This window comes from Pomacea canaliculata, linkage group LG1 (genome assembly GCF_003073045.1).
Source record: "Pomacea canaliculata isolate SZHN2017 linkage group LG1, ASM307304v1, whole genome shotgun sequence".
Taxonomy (NCBI): domain Eukaryota; kingdom Metazoa; phylum Mollusca; class Gastropoda; order Architaenioglossa; family Ampullariidae; genus Pomacea; species Pomacea canaliculata.
The window spans coordinates 3338394-3359444 of NC_037590.1; the positions used below are offsets into that span (position 1 = coordinate 3338394).

Here is a 21051-nt window from a genome sequence, read left to right on the forward strand (position 1 = left end):
TTCGAGTTGACGAAAGGTCGGCATATTGTCCAACGGACCGAAGTAGCTAAATCCATGGCTAAGACTCCATTAAGGGCAACGAGGACCTGCACCGAGTAAACGCATTGACAAAAACTATAAAATGGACAAAACTGTCTGGACAGAAACTAAGAACACGTTTGTAAAAAACAGAATAAAGTTTTTTTTTCAAGTCTGATTATCGAAGTGAAATGATGTTTGATTCCATCATCACAGACACGCAACCACTACATTTCCCCCACAATCTAAGGGCTGCTTTTTACTCACGAATCAAAACTAAACAAAGTAAAACAAAAACAAACCAAAAATGTTGAGATTTTAAGGCTACGGATGAACCAAGCACATATTTACTACAGCGAGGGCAGAGAAAGACTTTTCCATCACTTAATACTCGCGTGCGCCCTCGGACGTGCAAACAAAAAGCGAAAGAATCAAGACAATGAAATGAGCCAAGGAAACGAGCCTGACAAGGCAAATCCACTTTGTTCTTGCTAGCATTACGTGGACGAGTCGCATGAGCAATCATCCGTGTTCACAAATTAGCGGCTGTTTGCGAAAGATTATTATTAATGAACAACACCCGACCATGTATTCGGATTGATCTCGCTCTTCTAATACACACATGGATTAGGAACAGGAAAACCGTTTAAAAAAATGCCCTTAACATTTCAGGACATAATGTCTGAAATTACTGTATAAAAGAAAGAAAGAAAGAAAAATCTTTCGGGTGTATGTGACTTAATTTTTTTTTTATTTTGTCTTTTCCTTATGTCGATTATAATCTATTAATCTATTGCTTTCAAAGTGGTGACGTGGTACAATCTTGTGGAGCCATAATATGATAAGCATAATAACCACAAAGGAAATTTGATTACTTCCTGTTAATCTAGCAAGAAACAGAAAGAAAGACAGTGAGTGAAATTAAAAAAGAAAGAAAAAAGACAAAAATTCTTATATTCAGTTTGCTTTTATAACAACTATTATCCATCGACTTTTCTAGCACAGGTACAGTTCCTGCAACCTTTCTCAAAAATCTTTATCGCCTTCATCTGAAAATCAGCAGAATAGCACACACAACATTAGGTCTCCATGGCACACGACTTTGCAATTTTGAAGCAAGGTTTCCTCAAGAGACAGAGATTGATTATCTTTTTGCAATAGTTGTTACCTCCATGAATATATGCGCTAAACCTATTCTGTATTTTCCCATTTAAATGTGGATGTTCCTAACCTACATTGTTGTAATTGAATTTAAGGTATGTATAGCTTCTTGAAGAAATCTTTGGTAAATTTTTATGCCAAGAAGCAAACACATAATAATTTTAGCAAACCTTAAACTACAAAATGGCGTCACGAGATTGCACACATTAAATATCTCACACAGCTCACCTAAAGCAATAGCCAAACATTGCTAAGGTAAATTTTTATTGCTATCTTTTAAGCATGATGAAAAATTAAGTAATGAGCATTGAAGCACAGCAAACAGTAGGACACAGACATTATTTACATGTCAATCTTCTTGTCGAAAAGTGATACATGAAGTACAGTCTAACCTAACACCCTCGCGGGAAACATCAAAGAGGTGGTAATGTCAACAGCCCAGAAAGTTCTAGAGCAACATAGGAATAAGAAACATCCATGGGTCACAGATGACATTCTAGATCTCTGTGATTAAAGGAGGGCCTTGAAGATAGACACGAAAACCGAAGCAATTACAAGATTAAAGAAGTCAACTGTGCCATCAAGAAAGGAATGAAACATACCCCTCCCCCCCCCAAAAAAAAAAAAAAAAGGAAACAACAGTGCCAGAACTACAGAACCATAAACTTTATCAGCAACCCAAGCAAGGTCGTGCTGAAGATCATACAAAACCCCATCAAAACCCCCGCAGAGAAGTTGCTAGAAGAACAGTTCATCCTGTACAGGACCTGCTGACTATCACCTACAATAGATAAGTGTGGCGGGCCCTGTCAGCTGCCGCGTCTATCCATGTGATCTCCCAACGACAGGTGCTGGTCATGGGACGACTGACTGACTGACGTCCGTCAAAAATCTCTTGCAAAACCTTCCTAGCAGATTGACAAATAGAATGCACATGGTACGGACAGCAGCATTGACAAGTGCAAAGTCATGACTAACACAAACGCCAACGGCAACGCAAAGGTCTACATAAAAGGAGCACAACTTTTGGAGGGGAACAGCTGATAGTACTTGGGGGACTCCCCTTCTAAAGACGACAACTGCAAGCAGACATCCGTATCAGGGTCCCAACAGCAACCAGCAATGACCAGGCCAGGCTGGAAGCCTTTGACAACGTAACAGCGAGAGTTTTGTTACCCCATACACCCCGTACAAGTCCTTCGTGGCCTCCCTCCTGCTGTACGGATTTGAGTAGACTCTGCTTGCCGATATAGAGGATAATCCAGGCATTAAAGAACACGTGCCTGAGGACGTTGCTGTGATTCCCGACCAAGGAGCTCAAAACCATGCATGTATGCGAAAATGACATTTATTTTATGAACACGGAAGGCTAAAATAACCGCATTAAAGCCACATTAATAGATTTGCGTTGTAACAAGAGCAGGCAAATTTATTTGGCGTTAGTTACAAATTTTGGCACAAAAATAAGCTAGTTTCTTGTCTTAAAGCAATATTTTTGTTTTGTCATTGGACCTCTACTGTCACCATGGCAACATTCATATCAGTTCCACATGAAGACAGTTGTTTACATGACCCTTGGCTGCTTTTGTGTCGCCAACTTTGTTCAGTTTCATGTGTCTGCCGTTTTCGTGAGCTGGTCTAGTCTCGGTTTCCGCGCTGTCACATTTGTCAATGGTGTCGCTAAGTTTTCGCCCAATCTCTGGCTCCACCCAGCTTTTCCTTCCTCGTGCGGTAGTGCTCCTGGTGTCTTCTGGCGACGGCTTAAAGATCATAAACTTCATATGGTTCCAAAGCAGTGAAAACTTAGGCTTGGCGAAAGCAATTTCCAGCACTTTGATCAGGACGGCCACCAGAGCGACGCCCAGGAAAATGCAGAAGATTCCGGACAGCGACTGAAGGTCAAGCTCCTTGGCATCACTAGTTCGGCTGTTGGTGTCACAAGAATCAGCGCTAGACCACCATATCTGCTTCCACTTGTCAATCAACCCAGCTTCCTGCATCTTCATGATACTGTGGAAACCAAAAGGTAAAGGAAAATGAAGCGAAAAAGTCTTGCTTATGTTAAGATAAACTCCGTTTAAGCTAAAGGCGAGGTTACACCGGCCGTACCGACAAGTAAACTGAAAATGGTTTTCAACGGGAAAAAGACCTCAACGCACTCCTTCAGTCATTGTTCATCTTCTTAGAATAACCAGGTTCAGGATGCGCAGAGTAGTGCGAGGGGCTAGTCTCTATTTGACTCTATTTGCACTAAATACAAATGTGTAGGACCTGCCATCATGTAAGGATCAGCCAAGGAAGTATTGAACAGTCAAAAGATAATGTTTGTCAAGTGTCACAAGATAATATTTATCAAAGATCACAATAAATGGCTCTCTCACGTAATGGATCTCTACAGATGGTAATTACTCGCTGACATTAATGGGAGTTGTTTTTTCATGCTGTTAGACTCTAATCTTTGGCGATGTTCTTACAACCCATTGTTTTCTGCACATTACGTCTTTTGCGTAAGATAGGAAATTGATTATATTCTCAGTACAGAGCTCTTGGTAACACGAATCTTACAAGGTATTTGTGGCAATCACCGAGAAGTAAGCAGGCAAGTACAGACGGTGAGTAAGCGAGTAAACTTTAGTAACCGGTCGAATAAAAAAGGAAAGACAGTGAACGGACGAGCAGTGCGTGCCCACGCTTACTAAAGCAAAGTATCGTGAAACAAAATCGTCTGGATATGGTCATGCGTCAGGAACCTAGGCTCACGCTGTTCACTTTCTCTTTTTCTTAGTTTGCTCTTCCAGCTGCATGCTTTTTTGTTTGTGCATCCCTGTCCGTAGGTCTGCTAGTCAGTATGTCTCTGGCTGCCAGTCTGTCTAGTTCAGGATGACGACAATGACTTTCATGACAGTGTTTACGACGCAAGGAGACAATTACTCACTTATAATTAACTACGTCTAGATACGGGGCCTTTTCAGGCAGGACAAATCCGAAACCTCCGGTGTTGAAGATCTCCTTGGCGAGGGCATACGAGCTGCAGTTCTCGAGCATGATGTACTCCAGTTGACTGGCGTCTGTGATGAAGGCATAGTGCTGGTGCAGCACATACCTCTCTGCCTCCAGGTTGCTCTTCACCACTGGCATGTTGCTCATCTTGTACCATACCTCTCTATACACAGGGTTGTCAGCATTCTGAAATGAAAGGTTATTTTCTCTTGTTTACAATCGCAAGCTGTTAAATTACACAAAAAAGTCCCCAACCGAGTAGTCATGGTGATTATCAGTCTGCTGCAAAATCTGAAGCCACCTTATTCAGTGACTCATAAAGTTTGAAAGGAGCTAGGGTAAAGGTAAAGAAAACGGCCTAGGTAAAGGTAAAGGGTAGTGGTAGTAAACTGACGAGGTTCACCGTGTCGAGAGTGCGGCATGCGGAACCCATCTCCGCCCGCTGCCTTGAACTTTCTTTGATATATCAAGTACCCGTATGCTACGTGCGCATGTAACATGCGCAGGCCCAAAAGAGTCTGAGGCAAGCAACGCTCTACTCTGAAGTTGAATGCACCAGTCACCAGGCCCCGGTGCCTTTTTGAAATAAGTACTATGAAAATCTGCAGATGATAATGTGTTATGGATTGTAAATATCAGAACAAAAATGTGTCAAGAGAAGTTACATTTTTCTCGATTTTTTTAAAAGAAAGGCTGGAAGACATAACACACGAGAAGACTGAGAAAGCCCCGCATATTATTTCATTAGACCGCAACTACAATGTCTTAAAATCATGGCAACTTCAGATGAAGTGCAGTCTTGTGGAGCAAATGATTTACAATGTCGTCGTCCAATTCTTCACAAAAATCAGCCAACTGTAACGGCTTTACTCGGGTCGTTAGCGATGACGCGTTGATCTTTCTATCGTAGTCCTGTAAATTAAAAATTGAGCCATGGATATTGGAAATTTCGATAAAAATCACACGTTGTTTGTTTAATAAGCGATTTAAGAGAAAACTCGTTTTCTGCGTTCATAAGGGAAAAGTGATATCTGGTGTTTTCATGTGAAAGTATCATACAAAAGTGTGCGAATCGAATTTAAAAGATGGTTGCGAACACTTTATAAACGATATTTGCTTTCAAGCAGCGTTTACCTTGTTCAATTGAGAGTGTGTGTGTCTTTCAGTCGTTGTATCCGTAGTTCGTGTCTATCCTTGCATCTTCTATCCATATCCTTGTTTTACCTCTCGTTTTCAATGCCATTCAATAATTTATGTGCAAGTGAAGAGCTGTCGTTTTCTTCTTATTCTCAATGAATTACATTACATGCCATGGATAAGATAACAGGACAAGGAAAACATCGGATAAAACTCGAGCACTTTACATAAGTAACGAAAATGACAGGAGATGACATTCACCTGTTCTACTTTTCATTGCAGATGAGTATTTTTGAATTCTTTCCCCTGGTGTGAAATCTCTTAATTAAAGGTAAATTGAGTTGCGGTGTTGTAACGCACCGGAGGCTTGCAGTGTTTATCATTCAGTGGAGAGGAGAAAGCAAACAGCCAGCTGAGCAGCTCCAGTCCTAACGTTTCTCGCTCTCAACCACCTTTGGGCCAGATGATCGACATTTTTGCAGGCTGATAAAATTGATTTGGAGACAAAACTGAATCTGTCAAAGCAAACTTTCTTTATTCTGCCTAACATGTTTGGGTTTTCCTCTGCTTCCACTTTCTTCTCTTTTCCTCCTAAACATGGAAAACTTCGACAAGTACACAAACACACACACACATAGACACATAGATACATAGGTACAAACACAAACAATCGCAAAGTGAGGATTTAGATATAAGGATAAGTATACAGGATTTCTACTCTTCCCTTACTTTCTTGCCTGACATTTCCCCCCTACCCTCCCAGCTCTCTCTCTCTCTCGCTCCCTCTCTGCTTCAAAGAACGTGTTTCACTCCCCTGATAGTGTCTCCTGATACAGGAGAGCCATGCTACTATCTGGGTATCTACGACTGTTCCGCTTTCATGGCGCGGATTGCTTTTTTATGCTCGCTACGTGTTTCCGCCTCAACACGAAGCTTTGATCGTTAGGGCTGCACGTGCCAGCCTCGTCATGTTAGTTCCAGGAGACTGCAAGGAAAGGAACGATTTCCTCATCAAGCTGCTGCCCTACGGTCACGTAGCTCGAACGTACTTTGACGTACTTTACATCACATTCCCTCCTATGCAAGCGAACTTGGGTATGGTTAAATGATCAAGGTGCTCAATCATCTGTTGTACTGCCTGCCTGACACAAAAAAAGCTGGTTATGGTAAAAGTTTCTACTAAAGAATGAAGGCAAATGAGCAGCTATGACGTCGCTGATTAATGATACGTCCTGATAATAATGTAGAAACTTAATGAAAACGTTTGTTGTTGGGTTAAGGAGCTAAATTATTGTAAGGAGAGTTGAAAAAAATAAGAAAAGCTTGCGCGAGTTTTTTTTTTTTTTTTTTTTTGGCAGGATTTGGTCAGCAAAATAGCTCACTGTTCCTACAGATACTCCTTACAGCCAGATTTTGGTAGTGTGATGGCTGACTGTTCATGTAGAACCCCTTCACATCATTGCGTTTAACAATCTGCTCATTAGGAACGGTGGGTCGGCTGCTTGATGAAAGCGTGGGTGAAAAAAAAAACAATAAACGCAATCCACTAAACAACGTTTTGGCGGGTCAATAGAACGCGGGTCGACAATGTTTTAAATGAAAACATTTACCGATATTACAGAACCCACTAAAACAAACAAACCAACACGTGTCACCTGAAGTACACAAGAGCATGCAAACTGACAACAGACCTGAAACAAGGTGTAGGGGTTAGAGCCCTGCTTGACCAGAGGCCGGAGGTCAGAGGACTCAGCGAGTTCGGTCAAGGAGTTGACGGGGCTGCCTTCGATGGTGACGGTGAGAAATGCGGCGAGGTTGGCAGTGTAGGTGGAACTCATTAGAATGGTGAAAAGCCACCAAAACCCCACGAGACACCTGGCTGAGACACTGCGAGGGTGTGGATCTCCACCTGCACATATTGTTAAAGCAAATGCACTCGCTGAGACATGTTCCGAAACAAAATACAAGGGGTTAATTGGAATAAAGTAAAACATGCTAGCCGAAATTAAATACCTAGCTGACCTCCGTTGCACTGAAACTAAATACATGGAAATTAAAAACATCAATGGGATGCATTGAACTGAAAAAAATGAGGGAATGATACTGACTGTAAAGGTAAAAAAATAAAATAGAGTTGCCTTACTTGAAAACACCAACTGAAATCGAAGACACCTACTGTAGTTAAGTATACGAACTAACATAAAATGCACTAAGCTGACAGGAAATAAATAACTAAACTGACCGAAATCCAAATATAATGACCGATATGAAACATACTGACACGCGTAATGGCACACACAGCAGATGGTTCACAAACAGAATACAATTAAAATAAATGTACTAAACTGACCAAATAATACAGTGACTGAGAGTAAATACTGTGTGTGAATTACTTTACTTAAATACATCCAATGAAACTGATGCTAAGACAGATTACTCTCGCCTTTGAGCTTTTAGTTCAGGTTGTTGGGTAGTGAAATGTTGAAGATCTCGGTTTTGTTGAGACACACACACACAACTCATACAGAAATACAACTCTTTCCCTCGTCCCCCCCCCCCAACCTCACCATGCACACAGTCCCTGGCTTAGATAAGTTAGACAAACACTTTAGCTCTCACACACTCTCACTAACTCTCACAAACACTCACTCGCTTCTACATGTACAATACCTCGCTCACCCACTTTAAACAGAGACATTCTCTTATTCACACATTCTCTCACTCTTTCTCGTACACATCTGTCTACCCATCTCACACACATTCTCTGCCACAGAGAGAGAGAACCTCCTCACCTTGCTCTACATATGAGCCATAGATAAGCCAGAAGCTGCCGAGGAGGCCCAGCTGAGTGTTACCATTCACGTTTCTGGAAGAGAAGGGGCTGGTCTTCTCGATGACGTACAGACTCAGGCTGGCGATGATGACTGCAGCGACGAGGGCGCACCAGACGAGCGGCTTCAACGGCGTGAACATTTTGAACATACTCTGGGCGTTGGAGTCCGGGCGCTTGGTCAGAATGCCCAGCCCGTCCTCCATGAAGGGCTTGGTGAAGTCTATTACACTTTCTCTCGTGGATGTAATAGAAATAGGACCAATTCCAATATCGGCTTCCTGAACAGCATTAACAGCAGGATGAAGAATAAGACAAACAACTCAATAATGTTAAAATGATCAAGGTATATTACTGGGCATTAAAGTGTTTTTCTTTTCATAAATTTGTCTTGCCTTATATCTATTTCCGTACAGTTGTTCTGCTTGTGGTTTACATCAAGGTAATCACATACTTACTCCGCTTAGTACCATCCCTATAACCCCTGTCCACAATCCATTCTTTCCAGGTGCACCCCACTCTTGATCCTTCGGCTCAACAAACTCGCACCTAACGGAGGGCAATTGAAACACATTGTCCTTTGAGTTAACAGCATCAAGTAACTATAGCTCATTTTTACTTCCCCAAAACCTTTGCAAAGTCGTGAAATTCTGTGTGAAATGATGCAAAAATAAACGCATAAGCGACTCAAAAATAAAGAAATTATTTTCTACTGTTAGCCTCAGTTTTGTGAGTTCATTGCGTGCTTGTGTATTTTGTGATGCCAGTGTAAACTGAGACCATATTGACTTATCACAAGCTATCATGATTGGCTATGCAACACAGATATTTGTCACAAACGATATTATTGTCTCTAACACAGAAAGTGACGTGGGAACAGCATTAGCCGCAAACACTGGCTGCAGTTTTTGGTTTTTGTTGATGCTGATGCTGACGTTGTTCTCCAAAGATAATGATGACGAGATAAGATGAAAAAACAAAATACGTAACTGCCCGACACCAAAGATAACTAAAAAGTATAAAGAAATTTCTCTTTACATGCAATAGAAAAACTCAGGAACAACAAGTTCCGTACAATCATTTTATTTAAGCCTTCTCCCACTTCACTTTCTAAGCAGCAGCTATAGTCTTTCGACTTGTTTAGCCCGCTACCAAGGTAACAAAAAGCTGAACTGGGGTTTCATCTCCTGTGCAAAACGCCCAAATCCTCTAGAATTTATTTATAAAAGAAATAAAGACAACCAATCAGGCAACGAATCTCAGGAGTTAAGGACAAACCTGAACTTTAATACCGTGGCAAGCTCTCGTATGATGTCGACACAAAAGCCTTCGAAGATTATAGTCCCGTTCACCTTGCGCTTGCGTACAAACGGCTCAGCCTGAGTGGAAAGGAAGCGAGAGGGGAGAGGTGAGGTTGCAAGCTAAAAACATTCCTATCAATTTACACAAATTATGTGAGATGTCTAAAGGTGGAAACAGGCATGACAGCATGACAACATGCACAAACACACTATTGCACGCATAAAAGAAGATTTTGCGACCATCCATTCATATATACACGAAGTCAGATATCCATTCATACATCTACACACACTATTATTCTTCCAAACCCACACTGCGACATCGTTACATACATTTACATATCCATCCAGCCATGTATATATATATATACACACACAGACATAATAAGTGCACACACACACACACAGATAAAAGTGCCACTATCCGATCACTTATCCAATGTGCATTCTTCTGTCCATCAATATACCTATCCACACATACAGACACATATACGATTCCCACGATTAGAAGAATTATGCGACTGGAATGTACTTCTCGAGTTGCTATTCGAAGGCTTTTGTTGCCAAAGTCCCGAAAAATGTTGCGGAAAAGTGGTTCGGATGCCGTCTGAAGTCCAGAATACGATGACCAAGAACCCACGGAAACCAGAGTGGAATGCTCGGATTCTGTGCTGCAGATGGAGTATTTTGCGTCAGAGAAGCTGCTGAAAATGTCTGCGAGAAGATCCTCTACTACTACTGTCTTGGTTGTCTGAAAGATTGTAAAGACTCCCTTACAGCGAGAAGACTGGCAAAGTCAATAAAAGCAAAAAGCAGTTTCATTGTATATAATATACATTTGATACACAGGTATTGCCATAGATATTTCCATAAATAAAAATAAAACATCCATACATAAGAGGTACCAAGCCTTCTAAAACCCAGGTTTTAAAATCTAAACTAAAAACATAGCAGAAACCTAAATAAGCTAGAACTGAGCAACACTAGGAATATGGTAGCCAATTCAGTCCACTACCACGGACTTGAAAGCCTCCTTGGCAGCGATAGCAAGTGGCAGCAGGAGGAAAAGAGAGCATCAGTACAGTACACCACCAATACGAGCTTGGCAGGCATCACAAAAGAGAAAAGCAGAAAAAGAGGGTACAAGCACAGTTCACCAGCAACATGATATTCCTTCATTTTCTCATTTTGTCTCGGGGAAACATCTTACTCCTGCTTCATCTGAGAAGCTCACCTGAGGTGACTGATGCTGAAAAGTGTTTGAAGTCTTGTGGCAGGTGGAATCGCTAGGCACGTTGTCTGCCGTGGCATTCAAGATGGTCATCACCACTGACTGGATTCCAAGCGTGATGGCTAGCTCCTCGATCTGAAGCACCAGCGACTAAAATAAATTATAACCATCTCACACGTAAAACATATTTGTCTAAATTCAGTAAATTTGAGAAAACTACAAGAAAATAAATGCTGTGCACATATGATCTCTAGATTTTAATCATCTAATGGGGGCAGTTAATGGCGGCAACAAAAATGCTTTCACATGTGAACTATATAGTACGCACGTGCAGCTTAATGAATGAGACTGTAACACAACTTTAAACCTTTTGTAGGCCCTGTGTACATTTTTTTATAACCATTCTAGTATAAAGACGAAAACGAAACATGGAAAAGTATCGTAAACAATGACCGATAAAATAACCACATGGTCACGATAAAGGTTTTTATTTTTAATCTACAGACGTTACCCTGCTGTGTATTTGACTGGCGAACGTTTGTATTTATTTGCTTCACACTGGCCAATTCAAATCTACGCATAGTCGTTTTGTCTTCAAATTTTTAACTTCTTCTTTTTTATATTCTGATCGAACTAACAAACGAGAATTAAGATCATCGAAAAAGGTAGCTTGGAAAACGTAGTCGGTCAGTCTCTTTGTGACGTGAACAGCTTAACAAGACGACCCTCGTATGTCACAAAATGATTTGTCATTGTGCCGTTGTCAGCGACGTGGCAGAGCCATCCAAGTTTGTCACAGAAAACGTAGTTGAATGTACTGTATGATGCTATCATGCCTGCGTTTGCCTGGTGTCAGATCGAGGGCAAGTCTCGAATGCCGTGCTGCAGGGGTCACGTGACTGTCTGTCTGCAGACAATGGCTGGATGACAAGAATGTTGGTTTGATTGCCTCCAAATGTTTCCAGCGGACTTATACAGCCGTCGTCAGGCAGAAAAATGATCCAGAAATGGTTGCTAGATAGTAGACCTTTCACCTCTGCCTGAACACAGGGAAACAAATGTACAGATGTAAGTGTGCATAAGCAAGTCTTTATTATTTTATTTTATTTTATTTTTATTTGGTCTAGCTGAAAACAATGTTTCAACGACAGTAACACATGGAATGAATGAGAGGTCTCACTGTCTAAAAATAATATTTTACCTAAGTGAAGAACACAAATAGTAGAAATTCAAGCTGCTGTTATTTTTAAAAATAGTTTTGTAATATATTTAGGCAAACTACTGTAATACCTATAAGAAAATAAAGAATACAGTAGTAATGCTGCTGCTGCTGTTGTTGTTGTTGTTGTTGTTGTTGTTGTTGTAGGAAAATCAGTTCAGTGACTATAATACATGTCTATTGACGATCGTCAAAGATGGAAAAGACGAAGACGGGTAAAAAAAAAAGCATGCTAAGAAAAAAACGCCTGATCACGCGTGTTTGGAACTCACTTCTTGCAGAACCAGCCTGACAGTGTCGAGGCCGGCCATGAGTAAGATGTTGTAAAAAGGCGATGACGCCACAGTCTGCAGACTCTTCCTCACGGCTTCTGCTGCAGCCGGGAGGGTGGCCATGGAGTTGGGGAGGGTCGGGTCGTCGAAGACACGCAGAATGAGCGAGCCGATGAAGACGTCGGAGAGGTGCCGAACCAGCTTCGAGGCCAATGCCGCACCTGCAACAGAGAATTTTGTAGCCACCGTGCAGCATGCATGAGAGGCCATAACAACAGCTACAGAGCTGTTTACATATTGCCAAATGGATCGGTATTCAGCAAACATATTGTACGTATTTTGACGATAAGTATTTTATTCATCAGCTTAAAGTCACTATTTGAAATAAACAGTTTTTGAAAGGAAGAACAAGAAAAATATTTTAAGAAATATGTTGTCTTTTCTTTGTTCAAGACAGTGTAAATGAAAATAGTGGGGTTTTGTGGACTTTACTGCTGTGGCTGCTCTGAAGTGCATTTCGAAGTTCGCAGGGACGTGAAGAATGTTAAATTTGTATCCATTCTTGAAATTTGTTTATATCCTCATTTAGTCTCATTTTTCTAAGACTCGTACGAGTAAGCAACTGAAGCTTGTGGAAAACTAGCTCTGTAGGTCTGATGTGTATTGTTTGGAGAAAGTAAACTGAACAACTCATAGTCACAGTTCCTTTGTAGGTTCTATCAAATCAAATCAAATCAAATCAAAATCAAAACAGACTTTATTGTCTGTCGAGGATACCCAGGACAGAAATTTGTCTTCGCTCACAAGGGCAGGCATACATACTCATACAGACATTTAACACACAGTTAAGAGTAAAAGTTAGGAGTAAAAAAGTGTAGATTGCACCAGTCCATCAAAGCAGTTTATGTTTATCCTAACATCAAACCTTGGGTGACCAAGGGCCTAAAAGCAGTATATAGCGTTGATGGGCATTTCTGACTGAATAATTTTTCATTGTTTGTTTCAAACTTGTTCTGTGCATGGGGGAGGGGGGATTTCAGGTCTGAATCTATGGGATTGATGGAGATTATTCACTGTAAAAAAATATTATCTTTCCAATAATTCAATTAGTCAATCACTTGCCTACAGTGTCCGATTCTATTAAAATGGCCACTTGACTCCAGCCAGTGTATCTTAGTAAATCTGGAAACAACTTCCGTTCAGTTTTCTTCTCGCTTGCCGTGCTAGGACTTCTCATCGACGTGAGAGCACACTGGGTCTTGGTGATGACCACGCTCACAATATTTTGTAGATCAGCCCAGCTCTCCAGGAACGGAGTCCAGTGACAGCTAGCGAAAGTCACCAACCCAGCGCAGGACGAGTTGAATAAGGGTGGCATGCTAGGAAATAACGCACTCAATCATATATAAAGAAATAAAAGCACAAGCAAACACAAGAAGTGACAATAGAATGAAAGTCTTTTATAAAAGTATAGAAATGTATCCTGTGTGAATTTTTGAGGCTGAAAGTATGTTTTTATCTAAAGAGAGAGAGTAAAAAGTCACTTTGAACGTTGAAAAAAAAACCCAACACATTCATACATATATATATATCACATACACAGGTAAATTAATAAAATGGGTGTTCTACTGTTTCATGAGTTATCATAGGGAGATAACACATAATCGAAAACTGCATCTGGATTATGATATCAAGTGCAATATATCGGAAAACTAAATCTTAAAGAGGAGATATATATGTATACACATACCATCTAGCAGGAATCCCAAGAACTGAACGTCGGGTATCACGCTGCGAAGTAGAGTAACGTTGACATCGAGGAGGGTTAGCCGAGACTTTAACATTTCCATGACTTCCAGTTCTCTCCAGTAACTACTGTAACCCTCTTCCTCAAAAATGCCTGTTATAGAAAATTAAGCAGACACACATGTAAATAAGCGGTGAATATTTACTCTACAATATTCGAGGGAAGTATTATCAGGATAGAAACGACATAGCACAGTTACACTGTGAGCCTGGAACTAGGGTCAGTTTATGAATGTTCTTAGTGTAGCTACGTTCAATGTTCATGATTTGAGTGCAATTTCAAAAGACACAGGAAAAATTAAAATAAAAATAAAAAAAAATAGGAATAACAGCAAGATCAATGCGCTTTGACATAATCGTGTTGACAAAAAGAATTTGTGAAAAAAAGATTTAACGACTCTCGCGAAGTCCAACTCTTTGTGCGAGCTCTAGAGAAAGGAAAAACAGATGAGGTAATAATAAACACGCTCTCAAAAGCAACGAGAAAAAATGTTTTGCAAACATTTTTAGAAGAGAATTAATTCCAAACAAAGGAAAATAGGTTCACGTACACACAGTGACCTCTGTAGTGGCAGCACACTGGCGATGCATTGACAATAAGACGATGAGAAGAATCGTCATTAATTGTGTGATCACCCAGTTTCCTCTCATGCTCATCACGCGTGATCTGGCAGCAGAAGACTTTCCTTATGAAAATTTATTAAAAAATCCTGCTCATAAACATTTCTCATAGTTTATAAACAACATTCGTGAATACTCAACAGATTTGACAGTCTCTAGAAATTCCGAAAATTGAACCACTTTAAAAATCATTACCACAGGTTTTTAGTTGCAGAGCACAATGCTTCCAGTGAGACCGAGTCTTAAGCCAAGAGGGCAAGACTCGGGAGGAAGGACGCTTGGGTTTGAGAACCTTGAGCAAGGGGGTGAGTCAGTGACAAGGAACTGTCAGGACTGCATTCTGTCGCCGTGGTAATCAAGGCTCGACACGTCCCGAAAAAAATTACATCTCACAAGATATCGTTAATTTTTTTATCAGCTAGTCTGCCGTTGAATGGAAGTTTAGGAAACGGTTTTACTGCACGTCACGCTATCGGTTGCCATGGAAACGATCCAAAATAGCACCAAAACAAACATTTTAATAAAGCTTATAACTTCGTTAATGGTGTGAGTAGATTCAAAAATTCTTTTTGAGGTGGTTGACTAAATTGGAGCTCTACAGTCTATAGAAAGAAAATTAGCATTGCCTGTAGACATGAATGCCCCAAACCTGCCCAGATTGCATTCCTCATATTTTTAATGCTGTGGATATTCTCCACAATTACCTGTCTGTAAAAGGTCTGTAACGTATTACATTTTGCCTCAGTGAGGCGACCCAAGCCACACCCACCAAGCCTTTCTTCCTTAACCAGTTTGCCCAAAGGTGTCCCCAGTCTCTTATGTGCATGATTAAGGAAATCTATCTTCTCCACGTTTCGTTCGTAATCAGGGTACGGGTTTTAAGTACATATATAAGTACATACATAGTGGCCTTATATGCTGAGGAGTCCCAAGGAAATAAGCTATATGTGCCATCGTCGTCGTCGTCGTCGTCGTCGTCGTCGTCATCATCGTTGTCGACTTTCAATAAGTGCATTATAAAGCTTGATACACTATTGTTATGCATGATGCCCAATGTTTACAAACGATACACATTTCCGTACACACAGTGCACCTGTTCAGCTTTTTACATATTTCGCACGGAATGCTTACACATATTGTTTCAAACGATAATTCTCTATTTAGAAACGCTAAATCTGTGATTAAAAAATACACTTGTATTAACAAACAATACATCTGTGTTTAGACCATATACCTGTGCGCGAGGCACAACTTGTTTACTCACGGTAAGGCAGTGCGTACATACGACGCACTGCTTAGATTGCGATACACTAAGTTTCGAGTACTTTTGCTTAATTGCTACATCATAATTGTTAAATTAATTGTTAATTTCTTTTCACGGTATAGACAACTACTTAACAATGCGAGGGTCGCTCGTATTTGGAACGAAAGAGAATCACAACCTGCAACGACGCAACTAAAGGCTGGATTCTATAACACTGCTCAAAGCTTTTTTCTAGTGCATTACCTTCATTGAATTAAAAGGTTAAAGTTAGATCAATGTACGTGTACTTCTTCCCACAACCCAAAAAAAATTACAAGGCACAACGCATTTTGTGGCAGATTAATGACAGGGATATGTTGACTTCATGTATCACCAATATTTAGCTTAATTTCATGTTTCTCTCTGGTCGGCCTTTAAGACTTTCTGTGACCTATCGACATGAAACTAGCAGGAGAGCAATAGGAAAAGCCTGGTCTCAATGCCACTCAAGAAAACTTCGGTAATTCTGCAGACGCCCATTTCTCACGGTCAAGAAGTTAGGTAAGGAACAGTGGGGGAATCACTGGAAGTCTCACGCCTGCTCTTACTCCATTTGTTGCTCTTAAAGAGGCGCATGAATGTCCATGCTCGTGCATGCCTGTGTAAGTTTATATGACATGTGTACACATGTTATATTGTATCTCCGGCCTTCTGCAAATGTCTCAGAAAAGCCATCTTACGCTGAAAATAGTGCTGCATGTTATCATAGCTTGTTTTATTAATACCACTTAGGAAATATTATCAGTATACCCGGTTTTATTTCTGAAAAAAGTCTGTGCCTCTGTTTGTATGTAGTAATAATAATCTGATTTTTATAGTGGGTTTCCTCGCCATTAAGGAATGCTCAAAGCGATTTACAAGAGCAACAAAAATACGAAAATAATAACTGGTAGGGATATGAAGTCATTAAATTGGATTTATATGCGAAGCGACTAGTCATAAACCATCAAAGGTCTCTTTTTCGTACAGTTAACGCAATCATTGGAAGATAAGTTGAAAAAACGCTGTCATAACTATGCGTTAATTTGTAATAGCAGTGGAATGGAGGATTAATTAGCGAATGCCTAATTAACAGAAGTAAATTCTAATGGATAAAATAAAACTTATTTGCCGATTTCTTTACAATAAGCAGACCAACATCATCGTATAACTAATATTAAATATAATATCGTTAGCTTGAGCAGTCTGTCTGAACAGTCTGCCTGTCTGTCTGTCTGTCTGTCTGTCTGGCAGTGTGAGAGAGAGACAGAGTGGGATGCGTGGACATGGATAGATCTATTATACACGTAACATATACATTATTGTAGGCTGTATTACTTTTGTGTGATACGTGCTTTTTTTTTTTTCTTAAGCATTTAAATCAATCAAACTATTTTAAACAAAATGGATTACATTCATAGAAAGCAACAATGTATTCGAATTACCTGGCTTTTGATTTCAAATCTCTTGAAAATTCAGCTTCGAGAGTAGCCGGGTAAAACTGTTCGTAGAAGAGAATTTAGAGCGGCAAGTGTTCAATACTTTCCTGTCAATAATTTTTATTCTTGAGCAAAGAACCGTCGATCTCCGTCTTAGATCTCTTCAGTGCGGCGCACACTTTCCAGTCATCATCTTGAGCCTCAAAAGTAATTTTTCCGCCAATGAAGAGGAATGATTGAAAATCTCAAGAACAAACCACTTAAAGCTTCTCACACATGCCACGTAGTTTTGTATTCCAATCAGACCTTGGTCGTAGAACCTATTCTTTTGACAACAGGACTCACGTCTGCTCGATCGATGGCAGGTCGCGAGAGTTGTCGCCCCTAGCGCGTGCTCTCCACTGCGCATGTCACGTCCACGCAATGGAGGACGCTTTCCGTTGGCAAGGAGAGATCTCATGATGACAGGAGCTTAGACAAACGGAGAGTCTCTGAAGAAGTAAGGAGCGACAGGTTGATCGACTTGCCAGAACATCTCTTTCCATAGGCATTCTTCTTGTGTGCACGACACACAGCTTAAAGCAATTGTTTGTACTTTTTTTGATATCATCGTTAGACTTCAGGTACTATCGCCTGTCAGTTCACACAACCGGACAGTGAAAAAGTGTGCATCCACTTCAGCTGGCATTTAATTTAGTTTGCTCTTCCTAGAAGTCTACTTGTAGCACTGAACAAGCCTACACTTAGGTTTTTTTTTTTTTTAAATTACGGATAGCATGTATAGTATTTGTAATAATCATTTATACCACCTTTGTATCATTACTATTATTTTATTGCTTTAATAAAGAACGTAATCTATTTTAGATATACACTATTCGATAAAGCTGAAATGGCCTTGTAGTCCAAAGAGGGCTTTTACAGAGCTGAGTACTAACGCTTTCTTACAGAAGTTCCTACAAGGATTTTCCTTTTGTCTCATTTTTTATTTATCTATATATCCTTTTAAAAAAAGTCAGACAAGAGCAGCACTCTTATTGCATTCACTTAGTAAAGAGACACGAAACTTTACTTCACAGAATGCAAGCAATAGGGAAGATCATAGATTTCATCGTTTCAATTTGTTTAGCAGAGAAACCTTTCTTTGCTTCCTCCTATCACCAAAGGGCCTGCAAGGGACTGCACTTACTGCTCGAAGTAAAAGTGGTCTTAAGTGTCAACATTTGTATTTATTAATCCGTGCTGGTCTATATTTCAGCATCCATTCTCCAAAGATTCTCGACTTCTTAAGTATGAGAAGTCAGGTTTGACATGCCATATAAGCGACGACAGCCAAAACTGAACAGAATTCAGCGGATTTACTTCAGTCAAGTAGAGAGAAGCATCAGATTGTAATGTTTGCAATTCTCTTAAGACACATGAACTAATGTAAAACTAATCGTTATTGTATGCGTTGAACAGGTCACATTTCCTTTTGGGTCTTTGCGGCCAGTCTCCCCTTTTTACGATACATCAGACACTTTAATTATGGATTTACTGCTGTCTGGAGAAAACAAACAGTCATTCCCCTCTCTCACATGTCAGCTGCTCGCGTAATAGGAGAACAGAATGGAGATTGTATCCAGGGAGGACAGGTTTAGCAGTTGATGTTTGCAGTGTTCAGGGGAAAACTGTTAAAGTACATAATTTAAATGCGAACCCATGCTTGCAACTTATTACTTGTCATGACAGACGCTGCTGTTACTGTAAGCAGCAAGTGTAAAACTACTGAGTAATTACTTCTACAGTTTGTAAACGCTTGTGGTTTATCAGTGTAAATTGTTTGAGGTGTTGCAGTCTTTCATAACTGTTTTTTTTCTTGTCCCTTTATATGTAAAAGCACAAAGTAGACATACTTCAATACAATATTCTTGTTTTTCTCTTGAAGTGCAGAAGAAGTCACCGCCACAGCCATCAGGTGATCAATGCACACACAAAAGCCTCGCTCTGCCGCTTTATTCCTCATTGAACTGATATTGAAGTATTAAACGTTTTAGACTTAGATAGTTTTTCACTATAAAAAGATTTCATCCCCTTGCGATGAAATAATCTTTTTTGTGACAGGCAATAAAAGAACCATTCAAGAAGACTGAATTACGCGTATTACTTTATTTTATCATTCATGTACAGTTAATCTTTCCTTGAATTCTGCATGTTTCTCTTTTTAATCCCTTGGATACAAACAATGAATAAACAGAAACAATACCTAACTGAGACAGTACTTTCCGAGATTGGCGCTGATTACTAAAAAGGTTGATAATCAAAATACTAATGAGTTATTTTAAAGGTTTTATTCTTGAAGTACTTAAATGACTTTTTTCTGAAGGAGGTTCTTAAACAAAGAGCTCAAACAATGAGCCCCCTAATGGCAGTTCTTTTGTACTAGCAAATGTATTTTCAAATAAGATGAGCTTGCCGACCAAGGTTCCGAGCATTTGCCATAACCATTTGGTTTTCTGTTACCTTCACACAGTTCACTGAACTGGGTCAAACGTGGTGACATTTGCCCTGTTTACAATGGCCTTAAATCATGTTAGCAAACACTCTCTAGGCCTTTGAAAGTTTTAATCAAATGGAAGCTAAGTACGCTGTGACAAGGTTTGTTAAGGAAGATAATTGGACTAGAAGTTTGCAATGCTCTGGTTTCAACCAACACAACAACCTGATAAAGTACTAGGCAATGTTTTGTGAACAGTTCTGTGAGTGCAGTGACTAAAGGCTGAGTATGTTCAGACTTGTACCAGAAGAATATAACGTGTGCTTCCACTCTATCATTCTCTGAAAACACAGAACTGTCTGAAACACACAAAATGAAAAAAGCTGTAGTTCTGAATGCAGCCCTGTGGGGAACGGAGCTTCAACCATGTTGAAAATCTGATGTATGGTACATGTTCATGTGGAAAATGAGTCAGAGTATTATGCTTCTCAAAAGCTTTGAGTTGCTCTCTGTTGTTCAAGTCATTCAAGCACATTTGGCTCTTAATAACCTCTCATAATATTTGTTCCTGCTTCCTGCTGATAATGCTTTCTTGAAGCACACGATAACAAAAATTGGAGGAGGTGGGGATGTGGAAAAAATTGCTCCTGCACTCAAAGACAGCTGCGTGGGTTAAAAGTTTGTAGGTCAGTCAGTTAGTCGGTCAGTCGTACCTTGACCGCTACCTGTCGTTGGGGGGGGCACATGGACAGAGGTGGCAGCTAGCAGGTCCCGTACTCTTGCCTATTTGAGTTATGGTGACCAGGTCCTGATCTTCATAAGCCCGGCATTCCTCTGGTTTACCTCCAAGGTACCTCGAAGGAGAGTCTTTTGATAAGGTGTCGTGCCAGGACACATGGCCAGAGAAGTCAAGCTTACGTCAGTTGAATATAATTGTTACTTTGTTGCTTTAGTTTTAATAACTTTTGTGGGTTTCATTTGTTCTTTAAGTTTTTGTGAGAAGGGTCCTGTCATGGTCTTTGAAGAAACTCTCCAAGTTCAACCAAATGTGTGAAACGGTTGAGAAAAGAAGAGACAGGAAAGTAGCCATGCAAGCAGACAGATGCACGGATAAAGAGTTGCAGGCTGATATTGAAAAATAGAAACAAATAGAGAAATAGAGATAGATTGTCAAATTGAAAACACTCTTCCAATGTTTCATCTGTCCTCCAATATATTAAATCTAAATAAATTATTTTTATGCAATACAAACACAAAATAC

The 21051-nt window shown here is 40.1% G+C and overlaps 1 protein-coding gene across 1 annotated transcript; it reads right to left on the minus strand.

Moving 5' to 3' along the window:
- Nucleotides 1-1432: 1432 nt before the first annotated feature.
- LOC112576207 (glutamate receptor ionotropic, kainate 2-like) lies at nucleotides 1433-17672 on the minus strand. The gene is made up of 14 exons (XM_025258504.1): nucleotides 17324-17672; nucleotides 14527-14642; nucleotides 13920-14069; nucleotides 13292-13548; nucleotides 12170-12390; nucleotides 11515-11718; nucleotides 10682-10813; nucleotides 9980-10198; nucleotides 9425-9525; nucleotides 8605-8695; nucleotides 8109-8427; nucleotides 7008-7225; nucleotides 4115-4365; nucleotides 1433-3189 (listed from the first exon to the last, which is right to left on the minus strand). Exons 4-14 carry the CDS (start codon nucleotides 13545-13547, stop codon nucleotides 2715-2717), a joined length of 2487 nt encoding a protein of 828 aa, XP_025114289.1. The 5' UTR covers nucleotide 13548; nucleotides 13920-14069; nucleotides 14527-14642; nucleotides 17324-17672; the 3' UTR covers nucleotides 1433-2714.
- Between the last annotated feature and the right edge of the window lie 3379 nt (nucleotides 17673-21051).

Bases quoted from the DNA above. Each gene is read 5' to 3' on its own strand.
- LOC112576207 (XM_025258504.1), bottom strand. From the start codon at position 13,547: ATGCCACCCTTATTCAACTCGTCCTGCGCTGGGTTGGTGACTTTCGCT. The intron at 11,719-12,169 runs GTGAGTTCCAAA...CCCTGTGTTCAG, and splicing joins TCAGGCTGGTTCTGCAAGAA to GCAGAGGTGAAAGGTCTACT. The intron at 8,428-8,604 runs GTAAGTATGTGA...AATGCTGTTCAG, and splicing joins TAGGGATGGTACTAAGCGGA to GAAGCCGATATTGGAATTGG.